This window comes from Eptesicus fuscus, chromosome 13 (genome assembly GCF_027574615.1).
Source record: "Eptesicus fuscus isolate TK198812 chromosome 13, DD_ASM_mEF_20220401, whole genome shotgun sequence".
Classification (NCBI taxonomy): Eukaryota; Metazoa; Chordata; class Mammalia; order Chiroptera; family Vespertilionidae; genus Eptesicus; species Eptesicus fuscus.
In genome coordinates, this window is record NC_072485.1 from 69,783,334 (window position 1) to 69,807,129 (window position 23,796).

Consider the following 23,796-nt stretch of genomic DNA (forward strand, 5'->3'; position numbering starts at 1 on the left):
CAGCCTTGTCTATGTGCTGTAGTGCACAGCATTAACATCGCCTGTTTGTGTTATGTTTTGACAAAGGCTGGGAAAGCACTGTTGTGGTTCTAAGAACTTCTTCCTGGAGAGGATTCTAGGGATCACTATCATTTTCAGATGAACAGTCCAGGTAGCCCTTCCCCCATCATTCCTCTTACATCTCTTACCTTTTACAGTAGGGGCAGCCAGTGCTAGTTATTAGTTACTGTCTCGCAGCCCCACCCCTGCTTGGAATGCTGGGGCTGAGACTCCACAAGAACATGTCCGTCTTGGCTACATCACTCTGAATGTTCCCTTTCTCACAAAAATAGATACATGGGTATAGTTTGAATCCATATAGACAATGAAGAGAGAAAACCTGCAGAAACAATTGGTCTTTTGCCCTGAGTTGGCTAGAGAAACAAGTAGGTAATTTGCTTTTTTTAAAAAATGGGAATGAGATTTACTAAAAATCATCCAATACCGTAAGTGTGATGATGTAAAAGACATCTCTATGAATGAAAATAAGTCCACAAAGATGAATGTACATGTGATTAGCTACTCGTAAGCCTTTCACTGGCCAATAACTACAGTGACCAGGGTATCTCACACCTATTTCACAACAATTTCTTTTGCACCCAAATGGAGTTACATACATACATATTTTTAAAAAATAACCAGGGAAAACTTGAGCTTTGAAGTTTGGGTGGTGGTGGTGATAGAGGGATTCCTATTTCTTTCCCTTAAAATTCACTTTTTATTTAAGGGCTAGAAAATAAATTTCTATAATAAATACACGTACCAAAAATGGTTTCATTTAATAAAACTTCATGATTTCTTAGAGCCTCAAATTCAACAAATCCCAAGTCAACTAAGGAATATGGTTCCCTCTCCCAAAGGCTGGATAACTCCAGGGGATCAATGTCACCACCTTCACCCATGCCAGCTGTAGCTAATGGATTTATACACTCTGTTTTGCTTACGTCTGATACCACCATTACGCCCCTGCAGCCACGGGCCTCTCCTGTCGCCATCATGCATCTCACGTACATCCTCCCCCGACAGAGCTCATCAATTCCTATTGCTTTTCACCAGGCCTCAGCTCAGGGCACTTTCCCCCGGGGAGACCTTTACTGGTCTCCATACTTAACCCTTGAACCCTGCCTAATCCATCAGCCGCATCGAATGAACAGCGATAGAGAATGTTTCTCCCTATAGACAGGCAGCCAGCCTCCCCACTTAAAACTCAGAAAGAAAGCCATCAACAGGGTCTGCTTTCTGTTTGTCAGCGTCGCCAGCTTCTTCACTTACTGATGTTTTTATTGTTGCAGCGCCCAGCTGCTCGAAGTCAGGGGAGCGCTATTCAAAAGGAGACATCAATTAAGTGCTTGTTAAATGCAATAGATGCTCTTTTGAAAATGTCCCCTGGGACTCTCCTTGGGAGTTCCCAAAACTAGTAGAGAGACAGTTGTCATTTCGGAATAGGGTTTCCCCAAAGTTTTAAAGAACAGCTTCATAACCCCATGCACAGCTTTGGACTCTATTTGAACTTAAAAAGTATGACTTTGGAGAATAAAATACAATAATCTTTATTAAGAAAAGTAAGCAATAATAGGCAATAAATATTAAATATGTAAATATACTGCTTAAAATCGCCTTACCTCATAACCAAACTGCAGCTCATCAGAGGTCAGCATAATGATGTCATCATCAATAGCCAGGACAGCCTCTGTCTCGATTTCGTCATAAGGGAAGAAACGGTTACTCAGCTTGTTTTCAGCCGTCCTCACAACCTTTAATGGAACCCGGATTTTGGGCCAGAGAGACTCTGGAAAAAGAAAACACAAGGTATTTATCTCCAATAAAGTGGTGACAGCAGCATATCACAGATGAGTTGGAAGAATCAAATCCACACACACAGTGTGCAAGGGCAGTTCTTACAAATGTAATTTTATAATATTTTATACTACAGGCCTGGTGCATGGATTCGTGCACCGGTGGGGTCCCTCTGCTTGGCCTTTGGGGATCAGGCCAAAACCGGCTCTCCAACATCCCCCGAGGGGTCCTAGGTTGCAAGAGGGTGGTTCTCGGGTGATGTACCCTGGAATCGGGCTCCCTCCTCTCTGGTTCAGGGTGCGTCACCAGAGAACCGCAGCTGCCAAGTCACTGCAGCTCAGCAGCTCCTGCGTTGAGCGTCTGCCCCCTGGTGGTAATGCACGTCATAGTTACTGGTCGAAGCATCTGCCCCCTCGTTGTCATTGCACATCATAGCTACCAATCAGACGGTAGCTTAGGCTCATACACACACACACACACACACACACACACACACACACACACTGAGTGGCCAGATTATTATGATCTCTGAATGCATAATAATCTGGCCACTCAGTGTATATCCTATATAAAAAAGGCTTATATGCAAATTGTCCCCTCGACCAGGAGTTCGACCAGCAGGCAGGCTGGCCAACCGCCCATGTCCCCTCCCCCTGGCCAGGCTGGCCGGACCCACCCATGCACGAATTCATGCACCGGGCCTCTAATATATATATATATATACCGAGTGGCCAGATTATTATGCGTTCAGAGATCATAATAATCTGGCCACTCAGTGTATATTATGTCTATCCTAAGTCCCTACAACACTACTAGTTCTCATCGCTGTCTCCACCAGAATGCATAAATTGGCTTCTTCTCATAACTGAGATAGGGAAGCCAAATGACCATGATCACAATGATAAGAGAAATTGAGTCTGGATTGGCTTTCTCAGGCCCATGGTTTTAACATCAGAACCCTACCACCTTTGCAAAATACATTCAGGTAGGTCCACCCCAGCTCAAAGCTTGCCTGTGTCTCTGCTAGAAAACACAATGCATGTGCTGAAGATGTCTGCTCCAATGTGCCCACCTCCAAAATGCAACCACAAACAGCCATCAAGGCCGTGAAAATCCGCCCCTCATCCAACTGTTTCACTGAACGGGTCTATCTTCCTTAACTTAGCACTTTATCCCCTCGACAGCCCTTCCCCATGATTTACTGTCTTTGGTTTCTCATGTCCAATTTACAGAGTAAATATCAAATGTCTAGGTTCAATTATGTGGGATTTTCTAGTATAGTGAGGAAACACCAACCCATGACTTGCCTTACATTTTCCCCATTCCACTTTGAAATGAGAGAAGCAATTCAACCGCAGGTTCCTTATTTTAAAATGCTGCATTTAGCACAGCATGAAATCAATCCTTCTTTGGTACAGTACCCATCTCTACACACCTCAGGGGTCTTTACACGTGGGCAGTTTGTTCTTCACACATTTGTTAAATTAGAATAGGAAAGCTAGGTGTTAAACTGCTTCCCCAAAGTTCATCATGTGACTGTGGGACGATCTAACTTTTGAGTACTGAAGCCCCCAAATGCCGGTGGCCACTCCACACTCCCTACACTGAAGAGAAGTATTTCAGAGGGAAAGTCAGAAGAGGAAAAGGCTGCCTTCACTGGCTGCAAATAAGATACCTTACTTCTGGGTATTCTACAGTAAATCCATTCACCACCTTGCTGGGGCATTAAGGGTCTTGGAAGAAGCCAGTGCAATCAAGAGGCCCTGTAATTAAGGACGATATTCAGTCTCAAATAAGCACAGAGCCTAAAAAAGAGGTCAACTCCAAAAGAAGCGTGCTTGGAAAAGGACTGAACTGGAGACCAAAAATGATCCTATGGGTCACTGTCTTTTAATCAATAACAACAGTTCATTGTAGCTGCATTCTTGGCACAGAATTACATAATTAATAAATATATCTGGAACAAGTGAATTGGCATAGAACTGAGAGACCAGAGGCCTGGGTGCTGCATTATCTATGGGATCTTAGGCAAGTCCCTTCTTCTTAGGGTAAGAATAAGCAGAGAAAGAAGGGGACCTTTATTAAGCAACTAGTATATGCCAGACACGTAAGAGATGCAGTGTCATTTGAGCCTCCTGACAACCCTATGGGGCAGAAATTATTTACAAAGCAAGCTTTACAAGGCTCAGAGACGTGAAGCAACTTGGCTGGGGTTACAAGCTAATAAATGATAAGGCTAGTATTTGAGTTTAAGTCTGTTTGGTATCAAAGACCAAATAGAACCTACACCATCTATTGCAGTTTGAAAATCTCATGTTTCTCTAGATCTGGAATAAGACACTAAAGTTCAATAATTTTCTCCAGCAATCATTCTTGTTTGTTTCCTATGCCCTCTTTCCAGATAAATAAAAGTGCTGTCGTAAATCTACTGTCCAAATCCTCATAAAGGATTATATCTGTAATATCTAAAATGAAGAAGGTTATTGGGGGGGGGGGGCAATGGTAAGATATGTACACATATAATACCTTAATAAAAAAATTGGGGAAAAAATAAAAAATAAAATGAAGAAGGTTATAATCCAACCTACTAGACCAGCAGCTCTCAAACTTTTTGGTGTTAGGATTTCTTTGTGCTCTTAAAAACAGTTGAGAACCCCAAAGAAGATTGTTTACGTGGGATACACTCACACAATTTATTGTATTAGAAATTAAAACGGAGGAAATCTGAAAACACAAGAACACATTCCATCAGCCGTGAGGGTGATGATGTCATCCATGTCGTGGAGCTTGTCCACTTGTGAAAGAATAAGAGTGGGAAAGGGAGGTGACTCAGTATTATTATGAAAATAATTTCAACCTCACAGACCCCTGAACGGATCTCAGTGATGTCCATGGTCCCTGGACCACACTTTGAGAACCTCTGTGCTAGACTGTTCTGACTTGGGTAGCATAATCCAGGAAAGACAGTATGGGAGGAGTTACGAGAATAGTGCAGGCACCTGAATCCAGGATTTCTAAAAGAACGAGTAAGAAACAAAACGTGCCACTGGTCAATGTATTGCCTCTCAGCTTCAGTTTCACCCTTCACTGCCCTGACGGCGATGCTGGAACTGGGTCCTGCGAAGTTCCCTTTGCCAGCTGGCACCATGCTAAGCTCTGTCAGTAGAGGGTGCTGGAGGGACACTGCAGGAGGAACCCGGCTTTTCTTCCTGGGTCCGGGTGCTGTGTTACTTCTTGCTCCTTCTGTCCTTGGCCAGCGGATAGGCAGGCAGGAGCATTTATTGCCAGCAAGTTTAACTGCCCCGCCCCCCAGAGGCAGCTTCCAGCAGGTTCTGCAGACACCCCAATCAGCTTCCCAGTGAGTTCAACAGCACCTCTGTAGGCAGCTTCCCAGAAAGTTCTACAGATACTTCCAAGAGCACTCAGCTGAGGTCCTGCCCATGTGGTTCCCAGTGAGCTGCACTGAGGCCCTCACCAGTTTCCCAGCAAGGTCAATGACACCCCCTGGGCAGCTTTCAGTTGAGCCCCAGGGGTATCCAAGGAGAAGGTTAGTTGCTTGCTGGCCAGACCTGGCCTGTGGCACACCTCAGCAAACCTCACCGTGCAGTGAGCTGCATGGTCTGAATCTCAGACCTAGCTGGAGAAGGGACGCTACCAAACTTATTTTCTGTAATCTTTAGAGCTCTTTTTACCCCTTAGTCACCAATGTCCTGTTACTAGTTAACAGTTCTTTACATTAAAATTTTCCTGTTCAAGTTCAAAACTTGTCTCCTCCCTGGACCTTGGCTATACACCAGGTCTTATCAGAAAGGCTATCAGATGAAAAGGGAATTGTTCTCTATGGCCTCTAAAGTTAGAACCATGACCAACAGCTGGGTGAAAGCTACAGGAAAACTGATTTAGACTCAAAGTAGGTAAGAACTTTCTGGTGGCATAAACAGTTTTAAGGTGGAATTAAATGCCTTCAGCAGCAATAAGGGATTTTATTCTGTTTATAAAATCAGGACAAAAGCATGAGGAAGGAACGAAAAAATTGATGGTAAAGTTTGTTTCCTTTTTCCTTCCACTGGTATTTTCAAAAGAATATATTTACAGTGGAACCTTGGTTCTCGAACTTACTTACTTTGTTCCTGAGGGCTGTTCACGAAGCTAATGTTAAAAAACTGAGTTATTTTTCCCCACTAGATATAATGTAAATTTTCATTCATTCATTCCAGACCCCCAAAGAATTCCGTTTTAACCTTTCTTATATGCACTACATGCCTAATGTACTGTTTAACCTATAAACAAACACTTCTTAAATTGATCCAACTACCCCTACCAGCCTTAAAGGAACCACTCTCAGCACTCGGTTCAGGGATGTCTTTCGGGTCAGCATGCAGCCTTTTTGTTTGTTCATATATCACTGCCTCCCAAATGGCTCTCACTGGCTACCTGCTTTTCCTCTATCCAAATCAACAACAGTTTTTCTACCTCTTCAATTGCCTGTGATCATTGTTTTTGTCAGGCCCTTAGCAACATTAGCAGGCACTTTTTGTCATGCTGAGGTATCAGCTTGAAAACCAAAGTTTGGTTCGACCACCAAGACATTTTTTCAGTGAACATCTTGGTCGAGAACCAAATCATTCACAATGGGAGGCATTGGAGAAATGAGGTTTGACTGTACTTTAATGTTTGAGTCCCCGACAAGGACCTAGTTCTTTTACATAATCCCAAATCGGAGAATTGACAAGACATGATGATGTTCCTACGGATAACGGATGATCTAAATAGACCCAGTGGGGCTTTGTGCAAAGAGCATATGCTTTAAGATCCAGAGAGGCCTGTGTTTATTTCTGACTCCACAATTTGCAGTGTTGTGGCTCAGGCAAATTATTCAATTAATCTGAATTTCATCCTTGTAAGTGGGGATAATAACAGCTTTCTCATAGGACGAGAGATAATATATGTAAAGCACTTAGCACAGTTCCTGTTCCTGGGATGTAAAAGGTATACAATGGATGGTTATAATAACATCGTATCACTATCTTCACAAATGGATTCTTATACAGTCTTATGAACTTCACTTCTCTACCGACAACCTGAAGAGGTGTAGACAGAGGGATCCTAAGAGGTCACCACAGGTGTAGACATGTGGTGACCTCTTAGGATGCAGAAGGAAACAGTGTCACGGCCAGAAGTATTCAGGCCCTAATTCCGTCACTTAGCCCAGATGGGGTATTTTTCCTTACACCTTTAAATTCTAAATGGAACAGTTGGCCCTGTATCCTGTGTCCCATCCTGTGGCTCTGTAGCTGGCAAAATAAAAATGTCCCCTTCCATTCACCAACAAAGAAGTCTGAAAAATGGGATTTTCACACACACTAAATTTATGAAAAACACACAGCTGAGCCAGCTGACCCGGTAACTTCACAGTTATGAGCTTTAGTATAGCTCCAAGGAGAAAAAAAAAAACCTCCTTGTGTTAAGGACTTTTCAAAAATGTGTTCTGATGAACGGTTTTCTCCATGCTGGATGCCAAGGGAGATGTGAGCAAAGAGAATTTTTCTCCAACCTGGCAAAGGTACCACCAAATGTTCCGGCTGACTGAGGATGACCGCAGCCCCATCCTGGCGGTCACTGTCACCAACACAACCACAGATCCATAAGTGAATGAGAAGATTATCTCCATGCCAACCTGGAGCTCACTTCAGGAGGGCTCGGCTGCTTGGTGTCCACCTGGTCCCCAGGGTCCTAATCCCCACAGTTGCAGAATTTAGCTCTAAAGGAAGGTAGCTGCTGCTCCCACTTCCCTGTTGCCTCCTCTGAGCTGACCATCCTGACAGGCGCAGCCAATCCCGTCCCGCCTGCTAAGAACTATGCAAGTTGCAAGGTTAAAAAGCTGGGAACTCTTGAGATCGATTCAAATTTTAAACTGACATCAGTTAAAAACGAAGGCTGAGGTCAACTTGACTGAAATGGACAATGGAACAGCTTCCTTCAAACTGAGGCCAAGGGCCAAGCCAAATAACTCCTGTATCCATCAAGTGGGGAACTGGAGAGTTGGGGAGCAGGAAGGCAGGGGCTGCCTTTTCTTTCTGACAAGGCTCAAAACCAACGTGACGAAAGCTCACTGGAAATTTCTGTTGCCTTGCCTAAGTATTTATTTAAACTTCAAACCAAGCAATTTAGACTTAAATGTAACCAAAAAGAAAAAGGTATTTGGTTGGATTGGAAAATGAAAAAAAAGGGGGGGGGGGAATGTTTCTGACTACACTAATCCTCCCAGCAGCAGACATGTTAACCACAATATTTATCTTAGTAAATGTAGAGAAAGTGAAAAACATCACTCCTGCCTCTAATATTTCAAAGCCGTGGATTTGTTTTTTAAAATACATATATGTTACTAATGCTATACATAAAAAAATCAGATGGCTTTGCTGGCGCGAGAGCCAGAGCTGACAGCCCCATTTACCAACTGAACAAACACCCCCCCCGGCACCCCCCCCCCCCCCCCCGCCCAGAAGATTAAACGTGGTTCATGCTCTCCCCAAACAACCACACTGACCGAGCCAGAGGCCTGACCTAAAAACACTGTTAGAAAAAGGCTGGTCCAGTCTCTAAACGTGTCAAAATTAGGGCCTCATCAGTTGAGGGCTCTCTTTCCTCCCTGGAGCCAAAATATTTCAAAAATAAACTAAACTCTTGGTCATAAAATTAACCAGTACATTTTAGTAGGGTCTACAAAAAGTCAAACTGAACACCCTGCTCCCAAACCTAGCTTCATGCTATTGCATTTAGCTATGTCAACATGGGGGCTTGGACCAAGAAGAAAGAAAAAGATCCCTCCTTTCGCATAGTTTGCAATGAATACTTGCCCAAAAGAAGGGACTCAAATTCACAATAAATAAGTGGCTAACCAAGCTTTCCAAGGACAAGTCCCTTTTACATTTAGCACCAGACTTTGCAACTCTGCCTCTGGGGCAGGGAACAGGGCTGAGAGGCTCTCTGAAAGCTTGTGGCCTTTGTGAGCAGGAGCAAGTGCATGAGCTGAGGGTGAACATACACAGCCCTCCTTCTTAAAACATGGCCCATCCTGCCCTGGCTGGTTTGGCTCAGTGGACAAAGCATCGGCCTGCGGACTGAAGGGTCCAGGGTTCGATTCCCGTCAGGGGCACATGCCCAGGTTGTGGGCTCATTCCCCAGTGGGGGATGTGTAGGAGGCAGCCGAGCAATAATTCTCTCTCATCTTTGATGTTTCTACCTCTCTCTCCCTCTCCTTTCCTCTCTGAAATCAATAAAAATATATTTGAAAAACAAAAACATGGCCCATCCTTTATCAACGAAGAGACTAATTAGCAATGCAGCACCATCCAATCCACTTCACCTTGGGGGAAAGGGAACAACTGTACTGATGAATCCAAGGCAGCTGTTAGAGGCCCTCCCCTTGCAACTCCTTTTTTGTCTTCTCTACCTGTTCCTGCCGGTCAGTCTCTTCCTCCCTCCTTACATGATGCCAACACCTCCCTTTTTATTCTACCCCTTCCCCCCACTTTATTGACATCAAATAAAATAAAATTAGAAGCCTGAGAAGAAGAAAAAATTGACATAAAACTATAGTTAACAAAAATTTTTTTAAAGCAGTGTGTGTGCCCGGCCAGTGTTGCTCAGTAGTTGAGCATCTACCTATGAATAAGGAGGTCAGGCTTGATTCCCGGTCAGGGCACATGCCCTGGTTGCGGGCTCCATCACCAGTAGGGGCTGTACAGGAGACAGCCAATCAATGATTCTCATCATTGATGTTTCTATCTCTCCCTCCCTCTCCCTTCCTCTCTGAAGACATTAAAAACATGTTTTTTTTTTTAAAAAGCAGTGTGCTTCAGGACAAAATACAGGACCTTCATTTAAAATGCTACTTCATTAACTAACACACACCTTGGCTCCCTAAATCTAAAAAGAAAGTACATGATTCTCTCATAGAACAAAAATACCACTGAGTGAAACATTTTAAGTGTCTGAGGAGGAACTAAAGAATTTTCGTGAAGCAATTTCTGATTTGCCTAACAGACAGAAGCATGGTCTTCTTCCAGCCTAGACTACACATCCACTACTGGGAGTTCCCAGAGTTGACTGTCTCGACTTCAGTATAACCAATTAAAAGGGACTAGCCATAAAAAGTGCAGAGACTACTGTCAGGCAATAAACTGGACCTTATCGGTGATAGCGGTGCACATTACAAACTTCAAACTGATTCCGTGCTCTAAGCCATCAGAAACTTCCTGGCTTTAATAGGCTATAAAGGGCAGGAGCTTTGAAGTCCCTGGGATTAGGATCAATAATAGACGGACTGAATGAGAAACTAAATGGAGGTGGAACATACTCTATGCATTCTGAATTAAAAACAAATCCAATTAATCAAACAGTCCTGGCCCCTAGCTGCCAGCCAGCAGATTGCAAGGGTGGCCAAGGCAAGGAACAAAGTGATTAAGGGTGAACCAATGGGAACTCCAGCGAGGGCTCACTTATGGAACTGCTTCGCAGGCTGGGAGGGCATGCTTTGCTGACTTTCCCCAACAGTGGTGAGGCTATCCTTTTTTTTTTCTTTTGAAGAGCACAGTATCAGAGCCGAGATAAGGAAGGAGAAAACAAATGACTTTTAAACTGAGTTTTCATGTAAACAAATCAGCTGAGAGGGCTGAGGGAAGCTGAGATCTGTTTTCCCAAGGCTGATGGGCTTTGATCCTACTGATTCCTAAGCCCTACCACTTGTGGCTACAGAACAAGCCATGGGCTTGGAGTTAAATGGGCCATTCTAGAACAAGAATGAAATGATTGATAAAACTGGGGTCAAGCTGTCTCAGAAATGGCATTATTGCTGACAAAGTGGAAAAATTCATTTAAAACAAAGGAGGCAATTAACTTGGCTAGCCACAACGGATCCAGCTGAAAGTTGTACTAACACCCAAACCACCAGGCCTTTCCTGAACACACGACCTCCCCACTCTTCTTACCTTCTGGAGGACTTTTATTCTGATTATTCCAGACGACTAGCAGCTTGGATAGACTGGGCACCTTAGACACTTCTGTGATGACCCGGAAGAGACTCTCCACTCGGTCGTAGGTGAGGACGATGGCGGTAAAACCTTGAGACTGTGGTGGGATCAGTGGGAGGAAGAGTGGGTTGCTCACACTACCCCACTTCTGCAAGAGAATAGATTAATGAGGGTCAGAGAAGGATCTACTAACAACAGGGCTGATCTCTTTCCCAACATCATCAATAAACCCGAACATGGGAGGTTTGGTGGCTTCTACCATGACCAATCCAAGAGCTAAGCAATTGTTCAAAATCTTCCCTTCCTCAAAATTCATGCTGACTCTCTGTAATTCAGTTTGGCTCTGATACTATTAAAAACAGAGCAGAGAACTGTTGCAGCTGAGGAGAGATTTCTAGCTAAACATGGCAGATTAAACCCATGCATTTATCTCTATCCCCTCCCCAAATCCCCTGAAATGACAGTTAATAAATATAACATACAAATCTACAATGACAATAAGACAGGAGGAAAGGAGAGCTGCTGATGAGCGATATTAACATGTTTCTCAAAGGGGCCAGAGAAGTGGCAACAGAGTAGGAGAGTGAGAACTGAAACCTAAGGACCTACAAAGGGGGAAGCCAACAAGGTTCAAGGTCAAAGTGTTGAACCCCACAAAGGCTCAGGAGTTAAGCTCAGTGGGTACGTTGTGAGGGTAAGAGGAGGGATAGGATTGAAAATAGGAGGACTGGTTAAAAAACAGAGGGAGTAATTGCAAAATAAAAAATGATTTTTAAAAAAGTTTCAATTTGAAAAACAACACACACAAAAGACACACATAAGCAGCAGTGAGAGACCTGGATTCACAAGCTTTTCCTTCACCTACCACTCAGCCAGAACTCTACTCTTCTCCTCACCCCCGCTCAAGGAGGTTTATTCTCTGAGGAAACGGAAGCTCCAGCCAGGGAAACACAGGCACAGCTGAGAGGAAAACGCAGGTGAAAATCTATATTCTGAATGATGAGCCCTACAGCCTTCTTCCCCTGCAGTTCCTAAACCGCGGGCAGCTGTGTGGAGAGCTTGCCACTCGTCATCTTACAGCAAAACCTTCCAGGCAGCAAGCTGCCCTCATACAAAGAACTTCTGATCCAGTTTTTAGTGCTTCTCTTGTAACCATGAGCAGATCCTAGAATCTCAGACATTTCAAGAACATCCTCAGCATGAACAAAAGAAACCAAATGAACAAATAGAAGAACAGGAACTCAGGAGAAACAGAGACAATAGAAGCAGAGGGAAATAAAAACATCAACAAATTATATCCTCAGAGAGAGATTTCATCCATGAAAGAATGAATTGTTACTTTTATTTTAAAAGATCTATCAAGAACAGGAGAGAACTCTTAATTTGATAGCTTGTAATTATGTAAAAGGCAGAATTGAAAGATAAAGATGATAACATATTCCAGTACGGTGAACAAAAAGTCAGATGAAAAACAGGATAGAAAAGATGAGAAAATCTAGGAGGTCCAACATCCATCTAACAGGAGGTTCCTAAAAAAACAACCATACAATATGGAAGAAACAAAACTATCAAAGAAATTAAATAAGTTCTTGGAACAAATGACATGAGACACACAAATTATTCAAATTGAAAGCGTCCAATAAGTAATAGTACACTGAATTTAAAAAAGACAAAACCCAAAGCAGAACAATGAAACAAAAAACACAGCTATATCAAAGCACACCACTTCTGAGTGCTGGGAATAAAGAGTGTAAAAAAAAAAAGTATGAATCCAGGTGATGAGCATGTGAGTTCACGAGACAATCCTTGCAGCTTACAGCTCTGTAAGTTTGAAATTTTTTCATAAAATATTTTAAAAGTAATGAAAGAAATTCAACTTCTTTGCTACCATTAAAATGCTAAGTAATTTTTATTGCAGCAAAGTAAACAAAAGTATTTTTGTACCGATGATTGGAAAATATTGTTAAAACATTATTACATTTTAAAACAGCTCTATTGAAATCAGTCATACTATAAAATCTACTCATTTAAAGTATATAATAGTTTTTAATATATTATAGTTTTTTAAACTGTGTTATTGAAATGTGCTATTGTAACCATTTGTAAGTACAATTCAGTGGAATTAATTACATTCACATTCATATGTTATTATGGAAAACCCCAGGACCTAACTTCATTTCTGCCAGAAGGCAGTTGAATATGAAATGCCCTACCTGTTATTCTGGCTGCTTACACTTCCCTAATGTCTTTTATAATCTGGGATTCCCAAGTTCCTCGTCAACCTCATCCATATCACTGATGGACACCCATCACCACGTATATGACAACAGCTGTCTGCCAGATGTAACCATGTGGGACAGGAAATGTACACAAACATATGGAATACACATGGGATGGGAACTCAAGGAGACTGGATGGTTTTCCCAGAGTCCTAGTGTAATCAGGATATTAAAGCCAAAATGTCCACAACAGACCATAATTAGACTTCATAACTGAGAGACACAATTGGAAAGGCTACCTTCTTAACACTGACTTTGTTTCCATGACATCACATGTTGACATTAAGCTGTAGGCTTAGGAAGGTGCCTGGATTTTAGTATTTGTGCCCTAGCATCTGATTCATTTGTAGGAACCCCTTTTAGTTTTCTTCCCCAAGCCTTACTCTTCATATCTTCCTGACTTTTATGGAAACTGAAGTCAGTAAAGTAGCCCTGTGCTCAAGTCATAATTAATCCTCAAGGTTCACCCTCTGCCATCACCATCCCAATCCACTCATCTACTATTCCAAAAACAATACTCTCTTATGCTTCAAAAACACCATTTAAATGGAAAAGAAAGGTGATTTTTTTAATCCTCATCCAAGGATATGTTTATTGATTTTAGAGAGAGAAGAAGGAAGGGAGAGATAGATAGATAGATAGAGGGGAGAGGAGGAAAGAGGGAGGAGGGAGAGAGTGAGGGAGAGAGAGGAATATGGATGTGAGGGACAAACATCAATTTGTTGCCTTCCATGCCCTGACCAAGAATCGAATATGCAACCTAGGCCTGTGCCCCAACCGGGAATCGAACCCACAACCTTTTGGTATACAGGACAATGCTCCAACCAACTGAGCCACCAGCCAGGGCAGGAAAAATACTTTTTAAAGAAGTGTGTAAAATATTTAATGTGTGATGTTCAAAGAGTCAAGATTTACTGAGCACATACTTACGAAGTAGTAGGCACTATGCTTTACATGTATTATCTTATTTGAGTCTGACAACAACCTCCAAGACAGATACAGTCATTATTCTCATTCTATAGATGATGAAATTATAAAATCAGAAAAGTGAATGATGTCTCATTTGCTTTACCAGCCAAAGGAAGAGAAGGAAGAAGGAAAGAAGGAAGGAAGGAAGGAAGGAAGGAAGGAAGGAAGGTAGGAAGGAAGGAAGGAAGGAAGGAAGGAAGGAAGAAAGGAAGGAAGGAAGGAAGGGAAGAAAGGGAAGGGAGGGAGGAAGAGAGGGAGGGAGAGAGGGAGGGAGGGAGGGAGGGAGGAAGGAAGGGAGGAAGGGAGGAAGGAAGGAAGGGTGGGAGGAAGGAAGGAAGGAAGGAGAAAGGGAGGAAGAAAGGAAGAAACAATAAGTGATGTTCAAGGTTACATAGCCTCTAAGTGACAGATGTTGGGAACAGCCCAGCCATCTGACTCCCGAACACCAAACGGTGGTGGTTCACGGCCCTTCCCCACGCCCTCCTGCTCTGAGCCGGAGGTACAGCATCACCATTTTACAGACTTTGGAAACTGGAACTGTGGGTTATTCCAGAGTTCATTGTTTCTAGCTATTTTCTGAGACAAAAATGCTAAAAGTTCTTTGTCCTTGATAATAAATCTGTACCAGTTATATCAGAGGGTATAAAACACACCAACGATGTAACGCTGAGACAAAGGGAGCACGTTCATTTTAAAAGGTACATACACCTCTGACATAGGAAAAACCATTTAAAAACCAACAAAATAAGGTCTGTTCTTGGGGAGCAGCAGAGAATGCTAACACTTGGATGCCTTTGTGACATTAAAAGGAGAGGGAAATTCCCTGGGAGAGGAAAAGCTTGGTTTCAGACAACGAATCCCTTGGGACTGAAACTGAGGCACCCCTGAAAGGCACCACAGCTCTGATTTCAAGGCCCCGCCAGGCAGAACGAGCTGAAGTCTCTGGCGAGACCACAGATCTCATCTCATCCCGTATGCCAGCTCCCTCAGAAGAGGATGGTTATGAGGGGGGAGGAGAGGAAGGTACGGGTGGGTGAGAAGCAGACAGTTACTCGTCTTGGTGTTCAATTTTTCCACACTACTCACTTTCATACCAAATAGAGCTTGAAAACGAGAAGCAGAATAAGGCCACACACTGAGGAGACAGAGCACGTGAAGGAGCATAACAAGGACTGAAATCTTGCCATCACTTTCCATAAAATACAGACACAGAGGCGACATCTAGCTACTGAGCACATATTTGCTCTGATATAGGCTCCGATGCTTTACTGCAGGATGCACCCCAGGGTGGATGCAAATGACTTTTAAAAAGTGGGTCAGCAAGCTCAGAGTCGGTTTGGGAATCATGAGTCTTTCATCTGAATCGAGGTTCTTTCACTTACGCCAGCAGTGTGGCCCAGGCAATGTATTCAGCCTTTCTCACACCCCCGTTTCTGTATCTATAAAATCATGATAATACGACTCTTTTTCTAGATGGTATGACTTGACATTGTAATAATTATATTATGATCATTTCTTAATTATTATTTAACAATCCAGCGGTTGTTAATAAAAGTAAATAGGTGTATATGTAAAGTCCCTGGCACGTACAAACATTCAATAAGTGACAGCCAGTACTTGATCTTGTGTAACAATTTCTCTGGGTTTAATTTTCTGCATGTCTCAAAAGTGGGGTGCGCAGTAGCCTAAGCAATCGTGAGGTATATCCTAGCATCAAGATTTCTAAATCCTTCGCTGCCTTTATGTTATAATGCTTTTGGGTCATGGTTTACCTGGCTTTTCTACCTCAATTTCTCCAAATAACTGCTTTTCTTTACAATTTTCTTTTCCCTCCTATTCTTTATACTTTTACTATCTGGAAAGCACCATGAAAGCAGGAGCCGTAAATGTTATAACGCCCAGTACCTAGCACAGTGCCTAGTGCTACTCAATAAAACCTTGCTTAGAGTTAGTAAGTTAAACCCACATGATGCAGGTCATGTTCTTTCTGTTCTCCTTAAGTACGGATGTGAACAGCTGATGTACACTCAAATGAGTGGCATCATGAATTCTGAAATGATTTCCAACTCAATTCATTCATTTGAAAGTACTTACCAAAAATCTTATTGTGCTAAGTATTCTGAAGAAGTGCAGGATTAGGATATTTAACTGCCATTTACTAGTTCTGTAATGTGTAAAGCTACTTCTGTGAGTATTAATTTCCTCATCAATAAAGTGGGAAGCGTGATAGTATCTACCTCCTAAGGTTTTAATGATTAAATGAGATTATGCACAAATACCCTTAGCAGAGGGTTCAGCATAGACCTCCATGAATGGCAGTTAAAACAAACACAGAAAACTTCCAGCTCTCCCCAGTTCGTGTTCTCCTTGCCTGCTAAAACAAAGGCAGTAGCCATTCACAGCAATCATTCCTGCCAATACTACTTCTGGTACTCATTCATTCAGGCAACGTTTCCTGAGCACATACTATAAGCCTAGAATAATGTTAGAAATGCAAAAATGAACAAATTCCTTCCCTTCAAAATGTTCATAATAGAGTGGGAAAGACAGCCCGGTAAAAAGATAAATTACAAAGCAAAAGAACAAGTACTAAAGCAAGGATTGAAGTCCTGCGGGGACATAAAGGTCTCCCCAATCACCTCTGTCTCCCTGGAGATGAGGAGGGAGCTCCTGAGTAGTCTTCAAGGACAAGCAGGAGAGTGCTGGCCAAAGAAGCTAAGACATGCGTACAAGCCAGGGAAGGTTCCACCCGGTTGTGCAGTTGGGAGGAAGCAGGAGGGAGAGCAGAAACGAGAGAAACTCAGTCAGGCAGGATACAGCCACATCATGCAAAGCCTTGTATGTCAGAAGTTGTTTTTAAGTCACATGATTAGCTTTTGAAAGTTTCTTTTCCTGAGGACTGTTTGATAAATTAACATTGCTACCTTTATGTTCTATTTCAAAAGGTCAGAAATAGGAAACACCGATCTGCAACTAAGCTTCTGTCAATTGCTTTTTCCCTCCTCAAACTTAATCCCATTTGCCTCTGGAGCCCAGTGACCGAGTGGAGAAAGGCAGCTTTAATTGGGGTGTATGCCTTCACACAGGCACTCCACTCCACTGGGGTAAGGTCAACAAACTAACCCCCAGAGGAAAAAACCATTCTGGAGAAGGACATTTGAAAACGGCATTTAGTCACCTCTGAAATACCTTTAAGACCTGACCCCCTGCTGGCTGACCAAAGAGAGTGTCTACAGTCTGGGACCTCTTGACCCCACTTTCTGCAGGAAATCAAGCAAATTTAAACCTCCATAATTTACTCAAGAGTCTGACTTCTGCCAGGGAAAAGGAAACAATGCTGGCAATTAACTCTGTTGCCTGATTAAATTTCCATCACGGCAAGATAGAACATGGAGCCAGGCACTCGGCAACAGAGACCTAAAAAAAGGCGAAGCCCCTCTACTGCAGCTGCACCTTCAGAATCTTGGTTATCAATACACCTTTCAAATATACTCAATAAGCTGTTCACTCAAAGATGGAAGGAGGTACCATGAGGAGAAGTGTGTACCATCCTGACAGAGTACCGGCATTTCGCCAAGATGCCTTGTTCTCTCTTGCCCACCCTTTGCTTCTCACTCCTACAACAAATATTCATTGTAGAAGCTTCAGTAAGAAATCCAGATGGTTAAACTGCAATCGCATAAAAGTAATCCATAATAGCCATGACAACTGTCAGGTCACAGTGCTCGCTTTAGAAAAGTTCTTTCCTATCGCTTATTCGGAAAGCCCTGGTGAAGGAGCTAGTGGTGAGCAGACAGACTAGCTAGAGGGAGTTGTAGGTTCGGTTTTCAGGATGCCCTGAAAGAAAGGCCTTGGGAGATGAGGCAAAGGGATTTTTCTCCTTCAAGAAAGATTCAAACTCCAACAACCAGGTGTGTCTTTTGGCAAGCTCACCGAAGCTAGTTGTCCAAGCCCTTCCTGAAGTCCCGGTTTGCTTTCTCTTAGCGGAAAGGTCATGGTAGCCCTTTATGACTAACCAAAACCATTCTAGCCAAGGTCACCTACCACACAAAACTCAGAGGAAGGTGGAGAGCAAACGGCCTTTGCTAACCATTCTGAGATGTTCCTACTGCAACTACTTGAGGATTATAAAATCAAGAGTGAGGAAAGCCACATTTCATTACCAACCAAAGGACTCTTTCAGTCTAAATCAACCCAATTCCAGACAGGAGAAATCAAGCTCAAAGCAAGATGATGCAAACTTTAATTCCCATTACTCACCGTATCAGAGATTTTTTAAAATATCACTATATATAACTTTATGTGACAAGAAGAGAAGTAAGCAGATATTTGAGTCAACCCATATTTGACTTAAATAAAGGTATTTTGCCTGAGCAGAAAAGTGAGAAGAAAGAGAAGACAGGCCTGCTGCACAGAAGCTTTTGAGCCCCTGGTAATGAGTAGCCTTACCTATCCCTACCTTGATAGAAAGGGCAGTTTTCTTGGTTGTTTTGAAGTTATCAACCCTTACCTCAATGTGGTTTCAATTATGAATTACCAGACTAAAAAGGGGGGAAAGCTTTGATTTATTCTTTTTTGCTCCAATTATGCATGATGTGTTTCCACTGAAGACTTTGAAAAGTATTTCATCATGCCTCTCATCCTGAAGTGGTCAGAGGGCAAAACCAAAAGGAGCTAACCCTTTCATTTCTCCTCTAGGTTCAAACAGACTCCCTATCAATGGCTGTAAGGCAGGGCCTTTGAAGCAAACAGAGCAACGAAAGGGTTAAGCATTAGCATCATGTTACTAACGTGCACAGGGGTGGTGTCCCCTGTCCAAAAGGGTGAGATGATATTTATGTTAATGGTTACTGGGAGATTTGAAAGGGGCAGTCAGTAATGTGGCCCGTGTTGCCTTCACCATTAAACCTCTGCAGCCCCAGTGACTCCGCAGCACACTCTTCTGGGCGTGCACTGACTCGGGAAACCGGAGAACTATAGAGATCTAACAATGTCTTCAAGGAGGATGAAGAGAGAAAAGATTCGGAACAAGTCTGAAGTCTACTTGCTGCATGATGTCCTTAATTCATTCCACCAACAAAAAATAACTGATTGTTCTGAAAAACAAGAATAACACTGATGGCTAAATCTCACCGACTTCACATTAAACAGACACATGAAAGACGACAAAATCGCAGGCTAGAAATCCCCTTAGTGCTGCAGACTCAACTAAGGGAAAGAATAAATTATCAACTTAGAATTCCTACAACTACTTGCAGTAATCTGTTCATAAATAAGTTTTCTCATTGGTGGAGCTGGAATGTATCTAACCACATTTGTACTGTAGTAACAGGTGCTGCAACTCTCTGACATCCAAAGAAACTGAGCCATAGAGTCTAAATCAGGGTCACAGGAGCAGGCCAAATAGTTCTACTATTAGTCTCTTTCCTCTAGGTGTGTTTAACATCTTTTCTTTTTCTCTCTCGCTTCTTCTGGAACTCTGATTAGACATATGCTGGAATTGTTCCCCACATTACTCCATGATTCCTTCACTTCTCTTTGTCTCCGTGGGCTGCATTCTGAATAATTTATTGGAACCTAATAATCTAATCTTATAATCTGAAGATCTCTGCAGGTGTCTGCCTTATTTATGGTTTTGTGGTTTTTAACTGTTAGCTGCTCATTTTCCTTAGACCCTTTGTTTGTAAAAATTAGTTAAGACCCAAGTTAAAGCAGAGTTCCTCAAAGAGAGTTCGTGTCTACTTCTGCTGGTCCCTATCAACTCAGGCCACTTTTAATCAAATTCTACTCTTAAGGCTTATTTGGGCCACACCTGTAGTATGAATTTGGACCACAAAGCCACAATGGTGGCTTATGACTTCAGTTCTCAACATCTTGGTCAATACAGATTTACTGTTCTTTACTCTTTCTCTGACGATACAATCTCGTAGTTGCCATGCAGGAAGCTTGGGTTAGATCCTCCAGCTCACAGGCTTTAATCCTGGTCCCCTGTCCTCTGCTTCATCAGGTAGAAGCTCCAGGTCATCAAACTTGCAAAAATCTCCACAGCAAAAGCTGGCTTTGGCTCACAATCACCTCCCAGAATACCTAGTTTCACTTTGTTTAGGGAACCAACAAATAACACCCTTTCATACAAGCTTAGCAATAGGCTAAAGCTGCTTTATAATACTTCATTCAGTTTTTTAATTGTTCTGTTGGGAAGGTCATTTAGCATATCTAATCTATCATAAAGCCAGTGACAGAGACTTCTTACATTTACACTGTCCATCTAATTGTGTACTGTTGTATTTTCTATTTAATTCTGGGGTCAAGATAAAAACAATTATTAAGAAAATATGGCAGTATAATAGGTGGCATGATCAACTGAGACTCTCTGCTTTAGACAAGTCACCATACTTCTCCAGACCTCCACTTCCTCATTTATAAAATAGAATGATGGGGAGGTAGATCTCAAAAATAAATCCGTCTCACTTTCTTCATCTGTAAGAACAACAGAACATGAAAAATAGGGCCTATCTGGGTTCAAAAAATGCCCTCTAGTACAGTGGTCACCAACCTTTCTGACCTCACGGACCACCAATGGTCCTCGGACCACCGGTTGGCGACCGCTGTTCTAGTAAGTACATTCCAAATTTCCCCTCCAGAGTCCCACCAATTCTAAGCTCTGTTTCCATGTGATAAAGCATTAAACTAGCAGCCTTACATTAACAACACTTTACTTTTTATAGCACTATACATACTCTTACAAAATGGTTCCACACGTATTATTTCATAGTAACTCTGTGAAATAAGTAATACCCCCATTTTACAGGTAAGGAAAATGAATTTCAAAGAGATAAAAAAAGCACAAGGTCAAGCAAACAGATGGTTTTGAACTCAGGTTTGAATCTAAAATATCCTTTTCAATGGCCTTGATTAGTAATTGGAAATCAGTCACTCTGTTCTTACTTAAACCCAGTCCTACAGATGAGCAAACTGCTACAAAGAGAGATTTGGTAAGTAACTGCAGGTTACTCAGATCACCCCCAGGAAAAAAGGGATTAAAACATTCAGTTCAGGAATTTCTGAGCTATAGTTAGCTTACTGAAGGCTCACAGGTTAAACCCATCTGAATGCCTCTCTGAAAATTCCAATTATTATCTGAGGTTCAGCTACTTAAATTTTTTCTGTATATAGCACTGAAATTCACATTTGGCTTGATGCCCACCCTTCTTTTGTAAAGCCAAACTACTGTCAAGAAGAGCAGGAAGGGTTGCCACTGATTGCTTTTCAGGTAGTAAAGGAAAAAGTTGACATTTCATCCTCCTCGCTGGAAGAGAAACCAATCATTTATAAGAACCCTGGTCTGGCTCGGCTTCCATCAGTGGGATGGACAGAAGCCAGTTAAATGGCTCAACATAAGCCATATTAAAAGAATTTGGAATGAGAAAAGAGCAGGTTCCATATGCTGATGCTTTTAATAATTCATGAGTTATATCAGTCTGCAAGTAATAAATTTCACTAAGTTTATCTATGGTAAGATGGTTTAAGATACTGTCTAATCAATTAAATGGGTGAATACAATAAAGTAGGAGCTCCAAAAACACATCATTGATTTATATTTTGATATATTAAAAATAATAATTCAGCTCTTTGATAGTGCAAAAGATCTGGATTATTCTTAGAACATGGCCTTGAATACACAATCATCATTCCTGGATCTGTTGCTTAATATGTATACTGCAAACACTTAAAAGAAATGCTTCAATGAAAAGACTTGTAACTTATTTGATTCACACAAACAAGTCAATCTACAATCCAAAGTGTCTGAGAACGTTAATGGTGGCTTAAACTACTATTTCTCATGAGAGGCAAAAAAAAATTTAAATTTCATCTCACTATCCCATATTTGAACTACTCTGACAGTATGAAATAGATGCTTGTTCTCTGGCCTGGGTATAAAAATGTTTGCTGGCAGCCCACTGACTATATTATAGAGGTCAGCTATGGTATGGAGGAAGAATTCACTGGAGGAAACTCTACCTGGGGGTTAAATGAACTCTATCTGTGCAGTATGGAAACCTCCTAGGAAAAATTAATGTTAAAAAAAAGTGATTTATCTCTGCACTAGCTCTGGAACACCTGGCAGAAGCAAAAAACAAAACAAAAGAAAACAAACAAACAAACAAAAACCACAAGAGCAGATAAACTCTCTGGAGAAATACCACTTTATCCCCAGTGGCAAAGATTTGCACAGAAAACCTATGGAAGATGAATTTACATTCCAAAATTATAAAGCATAGAAGAAAACAATGCAATAAGAGCAATAGGCAGCACACAAATGATAGGATTAGAAACCTTAAAAGGAAGTTATTGGAGAATATAAAGTAAGTATATAAAGTAAGTATCTCAAATAATTAAAGATACAAAAGAATGAATTAAATATAAAAAAGACAATGAAAAAAACTGGGGCAGGCAGATTTGAAAAATAATAGCACTTCTAGAAATATCCACTGAAATTAAAATCTCAATGGATGGGTAAAAATCGCACTGGTCATAGCTGAAGAAAACAGCAAATTAGATGTGAAAAATTATCCAACATGCAGAGAGATAAAAATGTGGAAAACATGAGAAAAAAAAATCTGAGAGACATAACAACAGAATGAAAGAGGTCTACATACATTAATTAAATAGGATTCTGAAAGGAAAGATTAGGGAGAGTGACAGCTATGTAATATTCAAAAAGAAAATGACTAAGAATTTTCCAAAACTGATTAAAGACATGAACCCCAAACTTAAGGAAAAATCACTCTCAAAAGCAGCTAGAGAATGGGAATTAGAAAATCACCATTTGGCAACCATTATAACAATTGATTCAGGCAAGAAATCATCAGTGGATGCTAAAACTAGTGGGTGAAAGTTTGAGGAGTGACAGGATATTTATAGTCTCAAAGTATTTCCCCACCAGTGATTCCATACAAGAAGTATTTGGGGGTAAAAGTACATCATATCTGCAACTTTCAAATGATTCAGAAGAAAAAAAGTATGCATATATACAAGGGTTGGCAAAAGTAGGTTTACAGTTGTTCATATGGGAAATAATACAATGTTTCCTAAATAATAATACAAGAATAAACTGTTTTGCATACTCACAACTATAAGCCCACCTTTGCCCACCCCAGTATATACATACACACAACATCTATAATAATAAAAGCGTAATACGCTAATTAGACCGGATGTCCTCCGGACAACCTTCCAGATGAAGCCAGAGCTGCAAGGGAAGCCCGGGTCCTGAGTGCCAGAGGGAAGCCAGTGCCAGCAGCTGGGGGAAAGAAGGCCTGCTCTTGCACGAATTTCATGCATCGGGCCTCTAGTATATATATAAATGGAGAGAGAGGGAGAGAGAAAGAGAGAGAGAAACAGAGAGAGACACACAGAGAGAGAAGAATAAAGGAAATGTGGCAAAATATTAACACAAGGAATATGGATGAAATGTGTACAGAACTCTACTATTTTGAAATTTTAAGTCTGAAATTACATTAAAATAAAATAAAAATACAGAGAATTTTAGGTCTATTTAATCAAACAACAAAATGCAGACAGAAGAACATACATTACCAGCAAAACAAAAAAAAAAAAGGCTGAAACTTCCAAGTATGATAATAAAATGACTCAGAAATTGGAGGTATTAGGTGTCC

The 23,796-nt window shown here is 41.6% G+C and overlaps 1 protein-coding gene across 4 annotated transcripts in view; it reads right to left on the reverse strand.

The window, feature by feature from the left end:
* The window catches only part of EXT2 (exostosin glycosyltransferase 2), a 120,273-nt gene that overhangs the window by 29,784 nt on the left and 66,693 nt on the right, over positions 1–23,796 (reverse strand). For all 4 annotated transcript variants that reach the window (XM_008146783.3, XM_054724694.1, XM_054724695.1 and 1 more), the window contains 2 exons: positions 10,827–11,016; positions 1,662–1,828 (listed from right to left, as the gene is read on the reverse strand). In XM_008146783.3, the coding sequence (XP_008145005.1) occupies positions 1,662–1,828; positions 10,827–11,016 (357 nt within the window). The remainder of the gene's footprint in view (positions 1–1,661; positions 1,829–10,826; positions 11,017–23,796) is intronic.